This window comes from Acipenser ruthenus, chromosome 23, assembly GCF_902713425.1.
Source record: "Acipenser ruthenus chromosome 23, fAciRut3.2 maternal haplotype, whole genome shotgun sequence".
NCBI classification, from domain to species: domain Eukaryota; kingdom Metazoa; phylum Chordata; class Actinopteri; order Acipenseriformes; family Acipenseridae; genus Acipenser; species Acipenser ruthenus.
This window is the reverse complement of record NC_081211.1, coordinates 3,860,001-3,878,172: the sequence shown is the minus strand read 5'-3', so window position 1 is coordinate 3,878,172 and position 18,172 is coordinate 3,860,001. Positions and strand designations below refer to the sequence as shown.

General features: G+C 37.8%; 3 protein-coding genes across 8 annotated transcripts in view; 2 read left to right on the top strand and 1 right to left on the bottom strand.

Moving 5' to 3' along the window:
- LOC131699709 (R-spondin-1-like) overlaps window positions 1-8,260 on the top strand; it is a 28,822-nt gene extending 20,562 nt beyond the window's left edge. For both annotated transcript variants that reach the window (XM_058997503.1, XM_058997504.1), the window contains exons 4-6: window positions 330-479; window positions 2,016-2,207; window positions 7,204-8,260. In XM_058997503.1, the coding sequence (XP_058853486.1) occupies window positions 330-479; window positions 2,016-2,207; window positions 7,204-7,373 (512 nt within the window). In that variant the 3' untranslated portion in view covers window positions 7,374-8,260. The remainder of the gene's footprint in view (window positions 1-329; window positions 480-2,015; window positions 2,208-7,203) is intronic.
- A 4,380-nt stretch (window positions 8,261-12,640) lies between these two features.
- LOC117413008 (AFG2-interacting ribosome maturation factor-like) lies at window positions 12,641-17,100 on the bottom strand. 3 transcript variants are annotated; one of them, XM_058997500.1, is made up of 5 exons: window positions 16,986-17,100; window positions 15,796-16,073; window positions 13,952-14,131; window positions 13,316-13,434; window positions 12,641-13,147 (listed from the first exon to the last, which is right to left on the bottom strand). In XM_058997500.1, exons 2-5 carry the CDS (start codon window positions 16,065-16,067, stop codon window positions 13,107-13,109), a joined length of 612 nt encoding a protein of 203 aa, XP_058853483.1. In that variant the 5' UTR covers window positions 16,068-16,073; window positions 16,986-17,100; the 3' UTR covers window positions 12,641-13,106. The 3 variants fall into 3 exon arrangements, with proteins under 3 accessions (XP_058853483.1, XP_058853485.1, XP_058853482.1); XM_058997502.1 differs by having other exon boundaries at window positions 15,796-16,068; XM_058997499.1 differs by having other exon boundaries at window positions 17,017-17,084.
- A 164-nt stretch (window positions 17,101-17,264) lies between these two features.
- Window positions 17,265-18,172, top strand: part of LOC131696799 (borealin-like) — a 5,706-nt gene continuing 4,798 nt past the window's right edge. The window contains exon 1 of one of the 3 annotated variants that reach the window (XM_058997496.1): window positions 17,265-17,384. The gene's annotated coding sequence lies outside the window, so the exon portion shown is untranslated. The other 2 variants (XM_058997498.1, XM_058997497.1) reach the window with 2 other exon arrangements.

Genomic DNA, 18,172 nt, shown 5'->3' with positions numbered 1-18,172 from the left:
AACCTTGTACACAATACAAGTATTTCAATTCCTTATCTTTTTATTGCATGTCAATGAGAAGCAATAATAATTTGTCAACAAAATATACAATTCTGTATACAGTGCTTACAAGTTACAGTATTGTGTATGTATAGTATGTATGCATGTAATAATGTATGTTTATATGTACGTATTGCATGTATATGTAGAACACAATAAACAACTCTTACATTCCTATCCAGGGAAAGAGGGATTTATTAAAAGTGTAATTTTATGAGAGCAGAAAAAAAAGGTACTGAAGTTACTGTGTTCTCAGTGTATTGGTACCATCTTTTTTCTTTTTCTTTCAGAATGTAAAATAGACAATTGTGAGGCCTGTTTCAGTAGAAATTTTTGCACAAAATGTAAGGAAGGCTTGTATTTACACAAAGGGAGATGTTACTCCAGCTGTCCTGAAGGCTTCGCTGCCCTTAACGGAACGGTGGAGTGCAGCAGCGTTGGTAAGTACAGTGCTGCAATCCTGGCCTGATTTGGACCTTCAGCATTGATATAGAACAGCACACTATATTCACAAAGTGGCTCCAGCAAAGTTAGCACCCTATAACTGCAAGCTCTTAAAAGTGCTTAATGATTCCTAAGTAGTCGTCCTATTGTTTAAATTGACATGCCCTGTGCTCGAGCTGCAATGCCCCGGCGCACAGATTTAGAGCTGGGCAGAGACCCAGCTCTGTGTTACTTTTTAGCCTTGAAAAAAAAAACAATCATCTCTTTAAGTGCTGTCTGTTGAATTCTTAGAAATCAGTTCTGGAAATGGCAGTAAAGCTATGTTTTCTTTATAAGTTCTTAGCTGTTCTTAATTTTTTTCCAAGTTTGGTTTGGCCGGGAGCCTGGCGGTAAGGTTTTAAATGTATTGATTTCTTGAAAAATATGTCTGTTTTAAGTAAGCAAACACTGAATTAATAAAATCACATCTTTTAGTACTTCAATAATTTGGCACTCCTAAAGAAACGCAGTTCTTTGGGGAATACACAGTTCACTGGATACTCCTGAGGTTTATCATCACAATGAAATTATTTTGGCAGTTTCAAAGTAATTTTTATAAATGAAAAACAAAAAGCCCTTAACAACAAGTTAGACCAAATGGGTTCAGACAAATGTAATATTGGTTGCATGTGTTGGTTGAAACACATGCAACAACAGGTAATGTCTAATGTGATGCGCTGGAGGGAGGAGTGTGGGTGGATCTCGGTTTCACCAGAGAAAGGACTTGAAGCCCATCACTTAAAACGATGGACAGGCCCAGCAGCAAGTGGTTTTGTGGTGAGGATGTGGTGAAGGGAGAGGCCAGAATGAGGTCTAAAACAGAAACGAGCTGGAGTCCATGAATGATTAAATACTCCTGTAAATTCATTCAGTTTAGTTACCTCATTTAAAAAGCAATTTATCTACAGTGAAAGTTGAAATTAGGACAACTACACTGAGTTTTACAAGTAGGAATTCTAAGCTGTATTGTTTGTAGTGCTGCATATGATATGGTTTACGTGCAAACATTCTTTATTTTTTTAAAATTTTTGTCCCAGTTTAATAAGCTATAGAGGAGGAACGTTAAGTTCAGGGAAAGTTGTTTCTTTTATGAAACACTTTTTTTGTATAACCACAGATAGCATTCTTAGTATAGGTTATTAAAAGCTGAAATTGCTCTGAAAACATACTGTGCTTCAAATATCAAGTGTGCGATTTCTTGTTTATGGAATAGAAATATATTAGAACAAGATTCTCCATAGCTTCTTAAAACACCCTTCTGCAGGACAGCATTTTTTATTAATTTTTTTTTATCCAGGGGGCCAAATGGAGAGTTTATTTTAAAATTGGCAGAGGAGCAGAATCCAAGCCCATAGGATCATTTAATCTCAGAATTATTAAAGCACAAGGATATGTGTGGTAGTAAGCTGTACATTCTTCTAGCTGGTATTATTACTCCAGTACTGTGTATTTCCTTGTTGTAATAACTGGCGGTTCTCTTTTGCCTCTGCCAGTACAATGTGAACTTGGAGAGTGGGGGTCCTGGGGGCCTTGCACAAAGAAGGGCAAGCTGTGTGGGTTTAAGAAGGGCATTCAGAACAGGACCAGGGAATCTCTGCAGCCGCCCCTGGCAGAGCCGTCACTGTGCCCCCCAGAAACAGAGAACCGGACGTGCACTGTGCAGAAAAAGCCCTGCGCCAAAGGAGGTAAGCACATCGAAACCCAGCTTTATCAGCACTGTCTCCAAATTAAATTCAATAACCCTGGGATCAGATCCCTAAAGCCGTCTCTTAGCTTTGGATGTGTGCAATACGTAGATCTTTGGAATGCATGTCTGGCAGATGCAGTCACAAGTATTGTTTTTAAGGTACTGTAGGTTTAGGTGTAAAATTATTACCATTTCACAAGTAAGCCCAGGTGCAGGGAAAATTAAACTTCTTGGGATGCAAGAAGCTGTAAACTGGGGTCAAAAAAATTAAGACAGGATTTACTAAGCTTTTGCTCCAAAGAAAAGAACAGTACCAAGTTCAAAGACTGCATTACTACAAGATGTTACTTGTAGTGTACTGGTGTTCAAATTACAAGGACCCTGTTGTGTTTAACTTTGCACATTACTGACCACCTGTTTCCAATCATGCTGAACAAGAGCTGTTAAGCAGAGCAATGGTGAGTACCTATTTTGTGTGTCAATTCACTGTAGCTTACTGTAAGAAAAGAAAATTACTCATGATTGGTCAGTCTAATGACACATTCAGAAGAAAAACAACAGACAGAACAAAACACTGAAGCCAGATCCAAGGGGTACAAGAAGGGGCAACAAACCCATATTGTTTTAAAGCCCTTGACATTCTGTATTAAAAATGACTACGTCAAACAAGAATTGTTATCAACAAAGTCATTCCTTCACAGGGTGGGTGTGTGAGACACACTTGTTAACAAAGTGTAGGTTATGATTTACAGAAAAAAAAGACATTGTAAATACACATGCACTGCGCGAGAAGAGGCTGTCATGAGAATCTGACAAATGAACATTTTAATAAATTGTAATGAGAATAAAGCATTACATTTTCTGTAGTGAGTGTGAGGATTTTGCAATGGTAATTGCAATGTTTTAAGCAATGGAACATTTTCCCATCCATTTAACATATAAAATCATATTTTAAAAAAGATATATTATACCGGTTTTGCAGAATGTATTGTGGGTGTCTTTTTACATCATCTGGCCCTGGAGTTGTAATTTGACTTGCTCTAATTTATCTTTTTTTTTTCCTGACAGGTTTTTTTTATATAAAATCTGCAGCAGATTTTATTATATAAACTACAGTGAAAAAAACACTTGACTTGGTAAACAGCTATTTCTCTGTGTTTCTCCTTTTTGTTTGTGTAGCTTGCAGATAGCCTATTTCAGTGTTCAGTGTTGAGTATTTAGGATGGCTAATCCTAAGGAACTTGATGTAATCGTATTTATCTGCAGCCACACAAGTCTTTCAGTCCTTCTGTCTTTCACACTCTGTATCTATAAACTAAGTAGGTTAAAGGTCATTGTCTGAATAGGCTAAATAGTTCACATACAAGGACTGTGGGAAACCTTTTACCTCTAGGTTAAGGACACAGAACACTGGGCCAATCCTTAGAGTTAAGTTCAAAATTCATTCTTATTACTTTTGAAGTAGGTATGAGAGCAGGCATCTGGAAAGCACAGAACAGCTGCTGTCATAGTCTTTGCAAGGTAATACATGATTCTAGTTCCTTCAGTGTTATTTGCATCCACTTAATGCACTTGTCTTTCATCGTTGGACAGTAAAAAGATGGCAACTAGTTAAGCTGTAAACAGATAAACTAGTTAGTACTCCCAATTATTTAAGATCATAAGAAAGGAAACGGGATGCCTCTCTCAGCTGGAAAGCGCAAGCAATTATTCACAGTTTGGCTGGCTGTGACAGGTTTGTTTTAAAGATGGGAGATGAATTTACATTGCATGACGCCTGTGTTCTGGAAAGAATTCTACTTAGGGTTTAGAGGAATAATTAACAATGAAATATTATATACTGCCCCAAAAGGATGTTATGATGGCTGACAGATTTGTAAATGTAACAGCTCCAGGATTTAAAGCAACACGTATCATATAAACTACTTCAGTTTCTTTCTTAAGAAATTGTTGTTCTGAAGTGGAAACAATACCTCCTACAATAAGTGGAATTCATAAAACACTTGTCAGGAATTGCTCTTATTGAAGAAGGTGTGCATTTTTCCCCACCTGGCAAGCCCATGTGCAGCGATAATGGCCAGTTTGAGATACAGCATGTGTCTTTCAGAATGTATTATTTTTTTCATTTCATACATAAATCAACACAAATGTGTTATTTCTTGAAGACCTTTTGTATTTTAATAAATCAGCTGTTTTTTTTGTGACAACGCCTGTATAACAATACTGATCGAGCTGCTGTGAGCGGAGAACAGTTTGTTTTTAGAAAACTTGGCCTTAAACAAACTGTTAACATTTCCAGAGCTTGCATCAACATTTGTTACAAATCTGTATTTTATCATTCAGAGATATGTTTTTGGCATTTTCCTAAACCGTCTGAAGAATTGTATTTAAGGTGGAAATATGGAAATAAACAGAAAGTGAGTCAAACCCTATTCTGCATGGTCCCCTAGGCACTGGTCTGGCTAGTACTGCTTGATTACTACCAGCATTTCGAGTTTGAATTACTGTAATTTACACTGGGGGACATGGCCCCCTCACTTTTTCAATGATGGGGAAATGTTCCCCTCACATTGCAGGAGTACTAAAACTTTTATTTCACGATCATTTATTGGTATAACATGGGATCGGATCCGGGATCACTGGAGCCAGCTCATGAGATGGTGTTTTACTACGAGGATCTGGGTCAGGCTCCACTGATCCGTAATGGTGATCCGATCCTGGAGCTGCACGCATCTTAACTTGGTAAACTGACCAATGAGAAGTGAACATACGTGGCGCGTAGTTTAAAGACCACGGCTGACAAATTTGCATACACCCTGAGATCACAGTAATGTTGGTAAAAATGGCAAACGAATGGACAAAGATAGAGGAGGATGCACTACGCTGCTGTATCCAAAACACAGGAACATGCTTTAAGTTTGTAATTCACCATAGCTCGTGTTATTTAATAATGTTATCACACTGAGGTTTCTGTCTACTTACAACTTCTCATTTTAAATTGAAACATTAAACTTAAAACAGCAACATGACCTCTGTGCCTTGTGCAAATAAATATAAACATCAATAAAAACGACATCACCAAGAACTTTTTACACACTATTATACCAAATTAATCACGATATATTACTGATTCTAAATTATTTTGCGTGCTTAAATACATCGCACAGAGTCTCGCATCTCTATTTATCAATGTTCCAAAAACTCACTTTTGGTCACATTTTACTAAACCATTTTTAAACTAATAAATAAACAACGAACATTCTCATATTTCTGATAGTAAAGTTGAGTTCTTACCTGTAATCAGGACCATGTTTTAAAGTTTGTAACTCATTGTCTGGAGCTTGGCGTTATTTACATTATCGTCATACACTTCGATTTGAAGTTCCAAGCTACATCTGCATATTTTAAGTGGATGGAAGCTGACAATACTTTTTAAAAACACCCTTTTCTTATACCAATACAGTACGAGTATCATTTTAATAGCAACACTGTATGTATTTTAAGTATTTAAATTGTGGGGAAACCTCAACTTTTCTAGAAATATATTTAAAGGGGAATTCTCATCCATCTCATGATATCTGCATGATGCCACACTCACTCTAACGCTTACCGCCGTCTCAGGGGCGGCTGTACAATAGGGATCTGATCCTGGATTCAGGCTCCAATTGGAGCGGAGCTTCAGTGCTCTTCGAAGACTAAAGTCATGGCTTAATTCCAGGACTCGGAAGCTTTTTGCCACACTCATCACTCATGGCAAGATTGTGCCATAAATGTATTGTTTTGAGTGATTGCCGCAGGAATGTCTTTGGATCTTTTTAATTCGACACAGAGGGATGCAATGTTTTGTTATACTTGTTTGTAACATTTTATTATTTCAGATAGAATAATCTTCATGCATGCCTCAGCTGCAGAAACTGTCAACCCCCACTTTTGAAACCAAAGTTACGCCATTGACTGTGTGTTGCTATACTGTCGTCATAATCCTCTGCAGCTGTCATTTCTGGCCGTAGTATTTAATGGTCACAGTACCTGAACAGCATATTATATAACATTATTTATGAGAAACAGATCTGTTTTTAAGTCTGGTCACTTTCCATAATTTGAAAGTTAATAACTGAATAACTGGAATCGTAAGTGCTGTAACATTTAACAATGCAGAAACGTGAAAATATTTCAGGCTAGTTTGTTAAATTGATCAAGAAGGTCCAATCTCCCTCTTAATCATACAAAATTCATTATTGCGGTATGCAGAACACAATTCGAAAGCCGAAACCCAAATAAAATCCCACTTCTAATATATTTCCAAGTGTGTTTATAGGGAATTGGATATGTGCCCCCCTCTTAACCTATTCCACTTACTGCATATTTGGAGTTGATTAATAAACATCAATGAAAATTAAATGGTTTATAAGAAGGGCGTCATTGTAATACAAATATTAAATCATAGAATTACACAGCAAACCATACTGCATGTAAATGAAGAACTAAACAGTTTATATTAGCTGCTTTAAAAAAGTGCATTTCAGTATCCTTCTGCTTGAACATGAGCTCATTCTATCATTGCAGTATCCAAGGTAGCCTTGATATTGTAATTCACAACAGAGCGCTTATAATAAATATTCTTCTTGTATGGCGATTCCTAGACTAAGCAAGAGGACAAGAATAACTACATGTGGTTTTGTTACTGTGTTTTTTTTTTTATCAGGTTTCAAGCACTTGAGATCCTCCTAATGGGTGTTTGTATTCCACTGCCAAGGCAGTTAGCCTCTTAAGTCTGTCCTAGAGAGCTGGAACATAGTCGAGTGTGGAGACGGAACAGGGCTATGAATTGTATAGCAGCATTCAATCTTAAAGCACAAACACAGTGGCTGTGTTTAAACATAACTGGTTGATTGGGTTGAGACCTGTGGTTACATACTGGATACTGGAGTCAGATGCATGTAAAATAAATGTTTTGTCATCTGCATATTGATGATGTGTGTGTTTTTTTTCAGAAAGGGGTAAAAACAAAAAGGAAAAGAAAGAAGAACAAGGGAATAATAAAGAAAACGGGAGGAACAGAAACAATAAAGAAACCAAAGAAGGTAAGCCGGGCAGCAGGAGGAGGAAAGGCCAGCAGAGAGGGACGGCAGCCCCAGCAACCACTCCCAGCACTACCCAGTAAAACCCACTGCAGCGCTGCTATGCATGAAGCCGCTTCTCTGAACTGGAGCATTGCTGCAAAACTCCCAGGCAACGGCTTATATTCCATATTGAATATGCAGTAGCGGTGCGCAAAGGACTTCATCGATGAAGGCGATGATCACTCAAGAGATGTACAGTGTTAATATAAAAATATATAATGGGCGAAATCCAAGTCAGTCATGATGATTTCTTTTGATGGACGAAGTACACAGGAATCTCCTACTAGTTGGGCTCTGGGAGACCCTCCTTTAACCCACTCGGTAGGATTCTTAAGACCAGATGGTTCGTGATCCACGGTCTCCCCCTTCCTCTTTGTGTTTGTGATGTTGGCGCAGTACTGGAGATACTCGGTAGATGGCAGCAGCGGTCAGCCGCCACAGCGTGATGAAGGATTGTTAAAAATTGACAAAATAAGAGATAGTATTAAAAAAAAGAAGTCTTGATTTTCTACAGGAAACTCATTTGTAACGTGTTAACAAAATAGCTTCCTGACACATGCAAATGTGTTTCTGTTGTTTTTGTATTATTATTATTATTATTATTATTATTATTATTATTATTATTATATTTTTTTGCAGTTTATTGTTTCAAACTGTATGACCTAAACATAAAGAGTATGTTAAAACCTATAGCCTGACCTGTTGTCAGAAGAAAATATAATTAAACTGTTTATTTCAAATAAAACATTGTTCTGTTGAAAAAGTGGGGGATTATCTAAAGAAACAAATATAAAACATAAAGTCCTTACATAATGAAAAAGAAAAAAGTGAAACAAGCACACTGAGCACAACTGTATTCAAGTTAAGATTTACAGATACATGCATCAGCTTTTGGTCTTTTCATAAATAAAAAGAAATGTTACTTAAATGGATGGTGCCATTCTTGATGCAATACCTACAGTCTGCAGTACAGACAAAACAGACACAGCCTACGACAGACACAGTTCTTGTTCCGGGTACAGACAGGAAGTACATTGGGTTAAGTCAAGCTGTATCTGAAATGATTTCCAAAGTTTAATGACTGAAAATGAATCTCGAGTCTTGAGTTGCCAGGGGTGACTCACTCCTTCGCCTGTATCAAGACATGCTGTGTGCGGTCAGTCACCAGGATCATTTTCATGTTCCCTTATAAAATTTAACAAAGTATCTGGGCTCAGCTGTTCAGTTAGCCTGCCTGATAATCTGGAAAGGAAAATAGGCCCCCCAGCAAGAATTGCAATAGAAACAGTCCGTCTACTGTATCAGCTACAGGTTTTCAGCTTGGAGTTATATTTACTCCCTGCATACTAACATAGCCATACCCCTACTCTTGACAAGCCAGAGTTCATATGTTTAAGTCCATGGACAAACCATACTTTATGGCCATTGCTGTTTATGGGATAGTCCATGTTTGTAACCATAGTGATCTCTGGGCACTTACTGAGGGTAAATTATTGACAGACAATCCATTTGCACTGTACAAAACCTGGACCGTTTTGGTGTGTTTTATTTGATTATGATTACAGTGCCATGGATATAATAATCAAGATACAGACCACACACAGAACAAGAATAGCCATGGATTTCCTTTTTGAAAATCACAACATTTAAGAGGGGCATTCTATAATATGCAGATCAATCATTTTAAAAAGTCAATACATTTAGTGCACAAGAGTTAATGGTGATTGTGATTGAATCAATTAACGGAGAGACCATCTATTGACAACATATTGAAATCTAAGAATGAGCCATAGGTGTGTGTGGGTGGGTTCGTTTTATGACACACAGCTCTTGTTTTAGTCAAAGAGGAGCCATGCATACATGATAGTCAATGGAGTTACTGAACACAATGTGCCATATTATCATAAGTTAGATTCCAGTTCCCAGCCTGGATTTCGTGACCAGGCACTAGGGTAGATCATTTTAGGCGGGTTCCATCCAGGATATCTGAGCACAAATCAGAAAACTGCCCCAAACTGGCATTCAAGTGCTCTGCAAGTTCCAAGGGAAAATAAAAACTAATGATGTGTCATGGCCTAGAGGGAAGTTTTATGAAACTAATGCAACAAAACAGAAGTTTCTCATTATCAGGGTTCCAAACAGTAGAGTACAGAAAGTAAATAAACATTTCATCTTGTTTCTATGTGGAAACTCCACTTAGACACAACAGAAAGCAATGGCACGTCATGTTCACAAGACTGATTTGGTTTTGCGTAGTCACAGTGCCACTGCAGGAGTCATGTGGCCTTAAGTTACACAGGGCAATACAGTTCATTGTCCTTTCCAGCTACGCTAAAACAAATGTGAGCATCATAACCGGTTTCTGTACAATGTCTGCAGCATAACTAAAACGCCATTTAGAGACACCATTTTAAATGTCCGCTTCTTTTTTTTTTAATATAAGTTTAGTCGTTGCCAATTACTTTTTATTATTTTCTCCCAATTTGGAATGGCCAATTATGATTTGAAGCTCAGCTCACCGCTACCACCCCAGCGCTGACTCGGGAGGGCGAAGATGAACACACGCTGTCCTCCGAAGCGTGTGCCGTCAGCCGACCGCTTCTTTACACACTGCGGACTCACCATGCGGCCACCCAAGAGCTACAGCGTCGGAGGACAACGCAGCTCTCGGGCAGCTTACAGGCAAGCCCGCAGGCGCCTGGCCAGACTACAGGGGTCGCTTGTGCGCGGTGAGCCGAGGACACCCTGGCCGACCTAACCCTCCCTCCCCCCAGGCGACGCTCGGCCAATTGTGTGCCGCCACGTAGGAGCTCCCATCCACGGTCGGCTGTGGAATAGCCTGGACTCTAACTCACGATGTCCAGACTATAGAGCGCATCCTGCACTCCACGTGGAGCACCTTCACTGGATGCGCCACTCGGGAGCCCCCAGATGTCCGTTTCTTGAAGATGTGATTATAACTTCCCACTGCTGCAAACAGTGGCAATACATTAAACTACCCGTGGAATATGTAAGCACATTGACCTGCCATCAAAGTCTGCCTTCTGATAGTTTCCAGAACCTAGAGGAAATCATAGAAAGTAAGGCATTATAATTATAAATCACATATCAGAAATCAACCAATCACAGAAGGGCCCTTAGAGCTTTTGAGTGGGTTCCATGTGGAATTTCTGCAGTCTGGGATAGGAAGCAAATGCCAACCGACTACCTACTACTAAACCTATCTTGACTAAAACTGACTGACCTGATGCAGCCAAATGCATAAGACATGAATCAGTTGTGTCATGGACAGGCCTTGAATGCCAAGGTACTTTATCCTTACTTATAACATTGCAGCCTATATGGGGGTCGGCAAATGTTATTTTTCCTTGCATGATCCTTGGTGGCATTTTATTTTTGTCTCTCAACAAAATTTGTGTTAGCACCAAAACTTTATAGTAACATTTGTATCTCCAGATAAAGGTTTAGTTCCAGGCCCAGGGATGGTGTTTATATCGTTGACTCCTGTTTACGTTAGAGACCTGGGAGAAAGCTGTTTCAGCTGTTATCCGCTTGAGACAATTGCTGATATCTGACGACTTGATGCTTCATGTAATTTTAGGTTTTTACAACCCAGTCAATCTGCCAGTAAGGAATGTAGCATTTGGAAAACCGTTATGGCAGAGTGACGCCACACTTAATAAATTACCTTAGTTAATCTTATCTTCCAAATGAAAATCTTCTGTTTAGAAAATACGTTGACCACAGCTTTCTATATGGATACCATCTATAACCTTAAAATAAACTTTTGAGGTAAAACTGGAAGACGCTAAGTCAATGTGACTTGGCAAATGTGTTGCTTACTCATTCATCACTGCAAATTACACTGATGAAGGAATTAGCTATACTTGAGTTATAACCACAGAGGGTTGGTTCGCTTTTGCATGTGGTGAAAATATAATGATCCATGAATAACCACATACATCCGATAAAAACTTGCATGTGAGGTCAAATCATAGTAACACATGCCAGGGGCTATGCATGGTGGTCCATTCTCCAGTTTTATAATGACATTATCAAACATGCTGCTAGAATTGCTTCTTTATGATCACATAATCATAAATCATTATCCTCAGAATCTGTTATTCTCAGACTTCACCTAAATAGAGTCGATATCAAGTTTAATGCCAAGTGGATAAGCGGTTGCAAAGTTTCATGAAGGAACTACTGGTTCTGAAGGTATAACCTTTATCTCAGTCTAACTCATTGCAACAGCATTTGCTGAAATACAATGAGCATGATACAGGTGGAACACTTGGAACAACCTGTTAAGAACAACATGACACTGGAAAAGAAATATATGATAACGGTTTTTATTTTTATTGAGGTATTTTCTTTCCACTGCAGCCCGTCTGCCAAACAAGCACTAGCTATCAAAGCCCAATTGTTGTCTTACTAATAACTAGAAACAAGCAGATGCATCTTTTATATAGAACATGTGTCATGGATTACATTTGCATAATAAATTAGGGACAGCCTGTTTGCATAAAAGCATGTTATGGGTATTGAAAGTTTTTCTTTTTTTTTTCTGTCCAACCCATGTAGGACTTCAGTGCACACCGAATGCTTTAAAAATACAGACTCAAATACAGTCATGCAAGAAGGCATTACTAGAATACAGGACTGCAGATTAAAACTGCAATGTTGTTTTTACAGGAGACTCAACTATGGATGGACAGATAGAAAGATAGTTCTAGATCTCCCTACTTTACTTGATATAGCTCCATATGGATGTTGTTTCCAGCACCTTCTAATCTAAACAATGGACGGACGTCAGAGAACTACCCAGTTTTTTTTTTTTCTTCAAATTCATGTGAATCAAGGACACTTAATATGGCCCTATAATCCATTTTATAAAACATTGCGCCAAGAGTCAAATCTAAGAAATATAAAACCATAAAAACAAATCAGTTTGAAATGTTTTTCCCAACGCGAAGCCCGCCAAGAGTATAAGAACAGTGACATTTTAAGATTTTATGGATCTGTACTCAAAACGCTTGCTAGTTGAACAGTGCAGACTGGATGGTACAAGAGAACACTGAACAAATGTCTTTTGGCTGCATTGTATGGAAACAATCAAACAGACTCATAAATAAGGCCTGCCAATCTAGTGTCTAAGAAACAACTTTGCGCCTGGCCAGTTGAAGGTACTGCAAGACTTGGGTAAAACCAGCCCTACAGTATGTTTTACCTATCACATAGGTCCTCATGTAAAGCAGATAATCAAAAATGATGCAGCTCCACAAAAGATTGTCACTCTACAAATGCATATTTTTTTAAAATGAATATTTTATTACTAGTACAGTAGGCAAGTAGCAGTTGTAGCCTTTTAGCAAATTTGCAACAATTAAAAACCAGTAACTGATCCTTTAAAACAACGTCTTTAAATGTACCTTTTGCCATCATTTTTTTGGCTGCTTGCTTCTTGTGTTTCTTCAGCTCCAGTCATTTGTTCGGACACGGTGCATGTAAGGGCATTGCTGCCCTCTTATGGACAAACTCAGCTATTGCACCAAAAGTCAACAAAAACTTAAAACAGAAAGGCAGTATTTCCCAACCCAGCATTCCGGTGTCTGCCAGTTTTGTGGTGTTATCCAACACTCTCCTTCCAATGCAGTTCAATCATGTTTTCAGCAGCCACTGTCAGCTGTCAGTGCATACAATGCAGGTAATGAAAGGTCTAACTGTACTACTGTATGGATCTGTTTTATTTGACCTGAAGTTTCTTTTCAACTTCAATGGGAGTCCATGAAAAATGAAACCTTCATCAGTGTATCTAAAACAAATAAAAACAAGTAAACATCAGATTATACAGAAGAACCGGCTTAAAAATGAAAATGTGATTTATTTGCAACCTCAAACTACAGTTTTTCATTGATACCGTGGAATAAACAGAGATAAAAAGCACTATTTCCAAGTCCACTGTTCATTTGCTGCTGGTTACCTTGTATCAGTTCCTGTCCCTTTTGAGTAGACACCCTGTTCCAGGACTGAGGGAGTGCTTGCATGTGTGAAAAGTTGTCAGGCTTTATTGTCTGAAGCAAAAGCTTCCTCTTTAAGAATCTTGATGTAAAGTAAAGGAATGAACAGGTAAGAGACCAAACAAAACACTGGTTATAATGTCTGTAAAGAATGATACAAATAAATACATTTTAGCACACTCATTTTACCAATATTCAGTCCTAAAACACTCTTTCGAGAACGCTTAAGTTTCTAAATGGTTTGCATTTGTGAAATGCTGTTAACCTCTACAGTGCTTACATACTAGTACTAGTTGATCCAACTATTCATGCATCTGTACTTCCCTGCAGGGGAGTGAAACTCCCGATTATCAAAAATATAGATGGACTACTTACTATAAGAGTTAGAGGGCTATCATAGTGGGACGTTTCTGTGTCCTTGTGGGCAACCCTGATATGGCCAGGCATTTTTCTCACAATCTTTGAAGACAGGTATTAAATATACATGAACATAAAGAGCCTTTTCCAGGAGGGAAGGCGAGAACATTATCGAAATGCATCTCCAACTAGCCTAACAGTACATGTAACATTCTGAAGGTCTACTGTGCAAGAAAGGATACTGGTTTCTGTAAAACCTGTCAATGTCCTGTAGCCATTCCAGCATGTCTGCCACTGAGGGAGCAAGAGATGACCTCTCAATTGAAGCACTGAGGCCGATCGTGTCTGCATGTTGTTCATACTGCTGGAAAACTGTAGCCACTTGGTTACTGACAGCATCTCGAACAGTTTGCAGAACACTCCTGCAATAAGGATAAGAACACATGTAATTGGTCTGCAACTAAGAGAGTTGTTTTTTTAGAAGGTTGACCATCACCTAGGATGGGAGTCTGCTCCATGTTAACGGATGGAAAACGATTATGGAGAGAAAGTGGTAATCTGTCTAGAAAAGAGAACACGAGATGCATCAAGAAACTGTGTTTTGGTGTGTACACCATACATAACATTCATATCACAATACAGATTTGGACTGACTTCATTAGTCATCAATACCTTGTGCTAATGATTTATGAATACAGGACATGTTTGATACCGTTATAGGATTATCATATCCCCTTCGGTCACACATTTTTTATTAAATTTTTAAAAATGTTAAGTTTCTGTGAACGCTGTAGCGTTCCAGAAGTTCCCCTGCCATAACTTTGAAAAAAAATATATGCATTTTAAAATAGATACCTAGATAGGAAAAGTAACGTGGTACAATTGTGCATACAGTGACGGAAGGGGATATGCAGTTACACATGATATCTTATGCAACCAATGACCAGACGTTAAATGTTTTCATGTACAGATCGTTGAAAAAATAAAGCAAATTGGGTATTTTCCACAAAAAAAAATCAAATAAAGCCATCTGTTCAATTCTGCTAAGCGTTCCATAAAGTATAACCACTTGTTCTGTTTTTTTGTTTTCCATATTAACACTTTAAGAGCCTCTTCAAAGTTTGCGTCTGGCATGGCATTTTCAAAAAAAAAAAAATTCAAAAGACAGTAAAATATTACATTTTTCAAACTTTGCTTTAGATGTGAATTCAGGACCTTGTCATTTTTAAATTTAGTTGGTCTGAAGTTGTAAAGATCTAAAAGTTTTTTGTTGTTTTGACAAATAATATTCACAATGTCTTATTTGAGCCAGTGACCTGTAGGAATTCAGTCAAGACTCTTGCATGCCACGTTATCCTGTGGAATATTTATTGACCACAAACCTGAGAAGTAATGTCTTCTTGTACTTCTTAGATTACAAAAACAAGTGATTAAATGTAATCTCCCTACTATTAAGCTATCACAACTAGAGTTTTATGGACACCTATGTTATATGCCAGCAGTATTCAAGGATACTGCAGTACTTGGAAAATAGGTCAAGTATTTAAAATAGTTTTGCATTGTTTACATGACAATTCATTCATATCATATAGGACCTCATCTGTATTCCACATATGCAACAACTGGTTCTCTGGATATATATGAAACCTAAAAACAGGGTGTTAATAGTTTAGAGTTTAAATATTAACCAACATTTACAATTTTGTCCAAATATAGGTGTTAGCCTTAGTGTTTTCCTAGTAGGAAGTGTACAATGAAGTCCAATTAATTTAATATTCATTACATACAATTAAATGCTGTCCACATACAGTCTTACACACAAAAACATACACAAGTGATTGGTTACAAGCAAGACAAAAAAAAGTCTCAGAAAAGCTAACGTCTTCATCTGGTACGCTTTTTTTTTTTTTTTAAATGCTTTATAAATTAAACGTGCCCCAAAAAAAGGCAGAAAGGAGTTCACAGCAAAATCTATATTTTTTTTACATAAGCCCTGCTGTTCCTTGGAGGTCACTGATCCATGTATGACCAGGCTTAATCTTGCATAGCTTCCGAGGCAACATTAGAACATTGGCTGGCATCTTACATTTTCTCCCCCAGTTTTCCCAGCACTGTTTCCACAGCTTGGATGAGTTTGTATCTCAGCCGCTGTTCCAGCTCAGGAAAGCCCTGTAAAGGTGTGTTCTTGAAGCGGACCTTGCTGCATGATTGAAGCTGCTCTCCCAGGCTGCTCAGGGAACTGAGGAGAGGTAAGCAGTCTGCCAGGGTGCAGTCCCAAACACTCTGCTGCTGTCCTATCACTTCGAAACACTTCTTGGTTGCCTGGTGAACCGACAAGATGGCGGCTTGTTTTGACATGCTGTCCTGCCACGACAACAACTCTGTTAGACATTTGTGACGTGGTATTCATTGAAGGCTATTTTCATTACTGTCGCATAACTACCTATTCATAAGTATTTAATTTTGGTTTTTATTTTTCCATTTTTATCTTTCTCTTTGACAATAAGTTTCAGAGTTTAATGTTCTGCATATAACCTGATTGTGAGGCTCAGGTGGGGTCCTGTTAACAGCAGCGCAGGATAATAATAATAATAATAATAATAATAATAATAATAATAATACAAATGTGGTATAAAGGGGCTTCAGACAAGTCCAAGTAAAATATTAAAATATCTAAGGCAAAATGACTTGTGAGAAATGTGTTAAGCTAGTAATGAGCAGTTATACCCTGACTCCAAAAAATGTAAAACGATTTAATGAACACACCAAAATGAGTACAGCCCCCTTTTAATTCACCATATGAAGTTAAGGCAATGATGCATACAGTATTACTGTACCTATTTTGCTGTGTTTACCATGGTATACCTCAAGCAACGTTTATTAACCAATATGAAAACTGATTGCAAAGTACCAAAACTATCAATACTTAACTTTACACCTCGGTACTAATGTTTTTATATTTAATATCTATCTATCTATCTATCTAGATAGATAGATAGATAGATAGATAGATCGATCGATCTCAGCACTGGTATCACTGGCAAAGCTATAATTGTGTTTAAAAACACACCAAACCCTGAATACGAACATCCAAAACGCTGTTTTCTTGGGAACCCTATTTTAATCTACTAATCATAAAACACCACGTTGCAGCATTATGTTATACAGCGGTATGAAAACTAACATACGCGAAAAGCATTAGTCTGAACAGCTAAAGCATGTTATGGTTATTTCAATCTTTAAAATGTGACTGTATGCAGAAAACAATATACATACCCTCAGCAATCCAAAAAATTATAATTCTTACATGCATGTAAACGCATTTCGTCGGTACTCGTGTATATCATCTGACTTCCTGTGTTTTACGTCAATTTACGCCTCTTCACCAACTGCTTTCTGTGAATTGTAGTTTTAAAAATCTATTGGTCGAACGATGTTGGCTTACGTTATTGTTATTCGTAGTCCTAAACTATTTGCTGATTGGACATAATATTTACCGTTTCATTGGTTAAAATAAAGTACAGGTTTCTTTTCTGTTTGTGTGATTGGCTAGAAATGAATGCGTTAGGGCGCAGAAGTCTGTGGGGAAATATGATTGGCTGGCTATGGGCGGTTGAATTTGAAAATTTCAAGTACAGCAGCATTTTAAAAAGAGGCTGCAGGGCTGAAACGGAGGTAGGTAAATCATGGTAGATAATATTTTATTTAGGATTGATGGTAAATAAACCTTCACGGCGTCCAGTGTGTTTTACTGAAGCGCAGATATCGATATGTTGTTTAGAAAATTATTTTAATTGTAATAGGGACAAGTTTTTTTTTTTTTTTTTGCGCAGCAGACATGTAACGTACCATCGTCTAATTTTTAAGAAAAAAAAGTAGTGTTTATGTTCGTACAACGCAACCAACGCTTTCTTGCATTATAGCTGAAACACATGTTGTGTTATATTATACTATTACCTGTATTTAAAAAAAAAAAAAAAAAAAAGTGCAGTCCGTGTTTACGTGGGTGGTGTTGTTTGGCTACAGCTGAGCTAGGCCTTGGATTAAAAACAAAAAAGAAACACACCGTTCATCTCATTTTCTAACATTGCAAGTGGGGTGTACACAATCTATAACAAAGGAACTGCACTTTTATTTATTTGTATTTTGGAGAGGGGGGATTTGTTTTATGATGTGTAAAACTGGAACCCCAGATAATGGTTCATGTTGATTTGGGTACATTGTAAATACAATGTGGAACTGTAAAATGATCTGAAATACCGTGTACCCTCCTCTGTGAGTCTTGCTGCTAAACGACACACAAACAAGCCTGTGTCAGAAGCAACTCGCTTGTGCCTACACCGGTAATTCCAAAATCAAACGGCAACTCGTTACAAAAGGAAAGACTTTCTCAATGTAACTTTATAACTGCAATCTTCAAACCAAACAAACATATTATAATATACTGTGTGTGTGTGTAATAT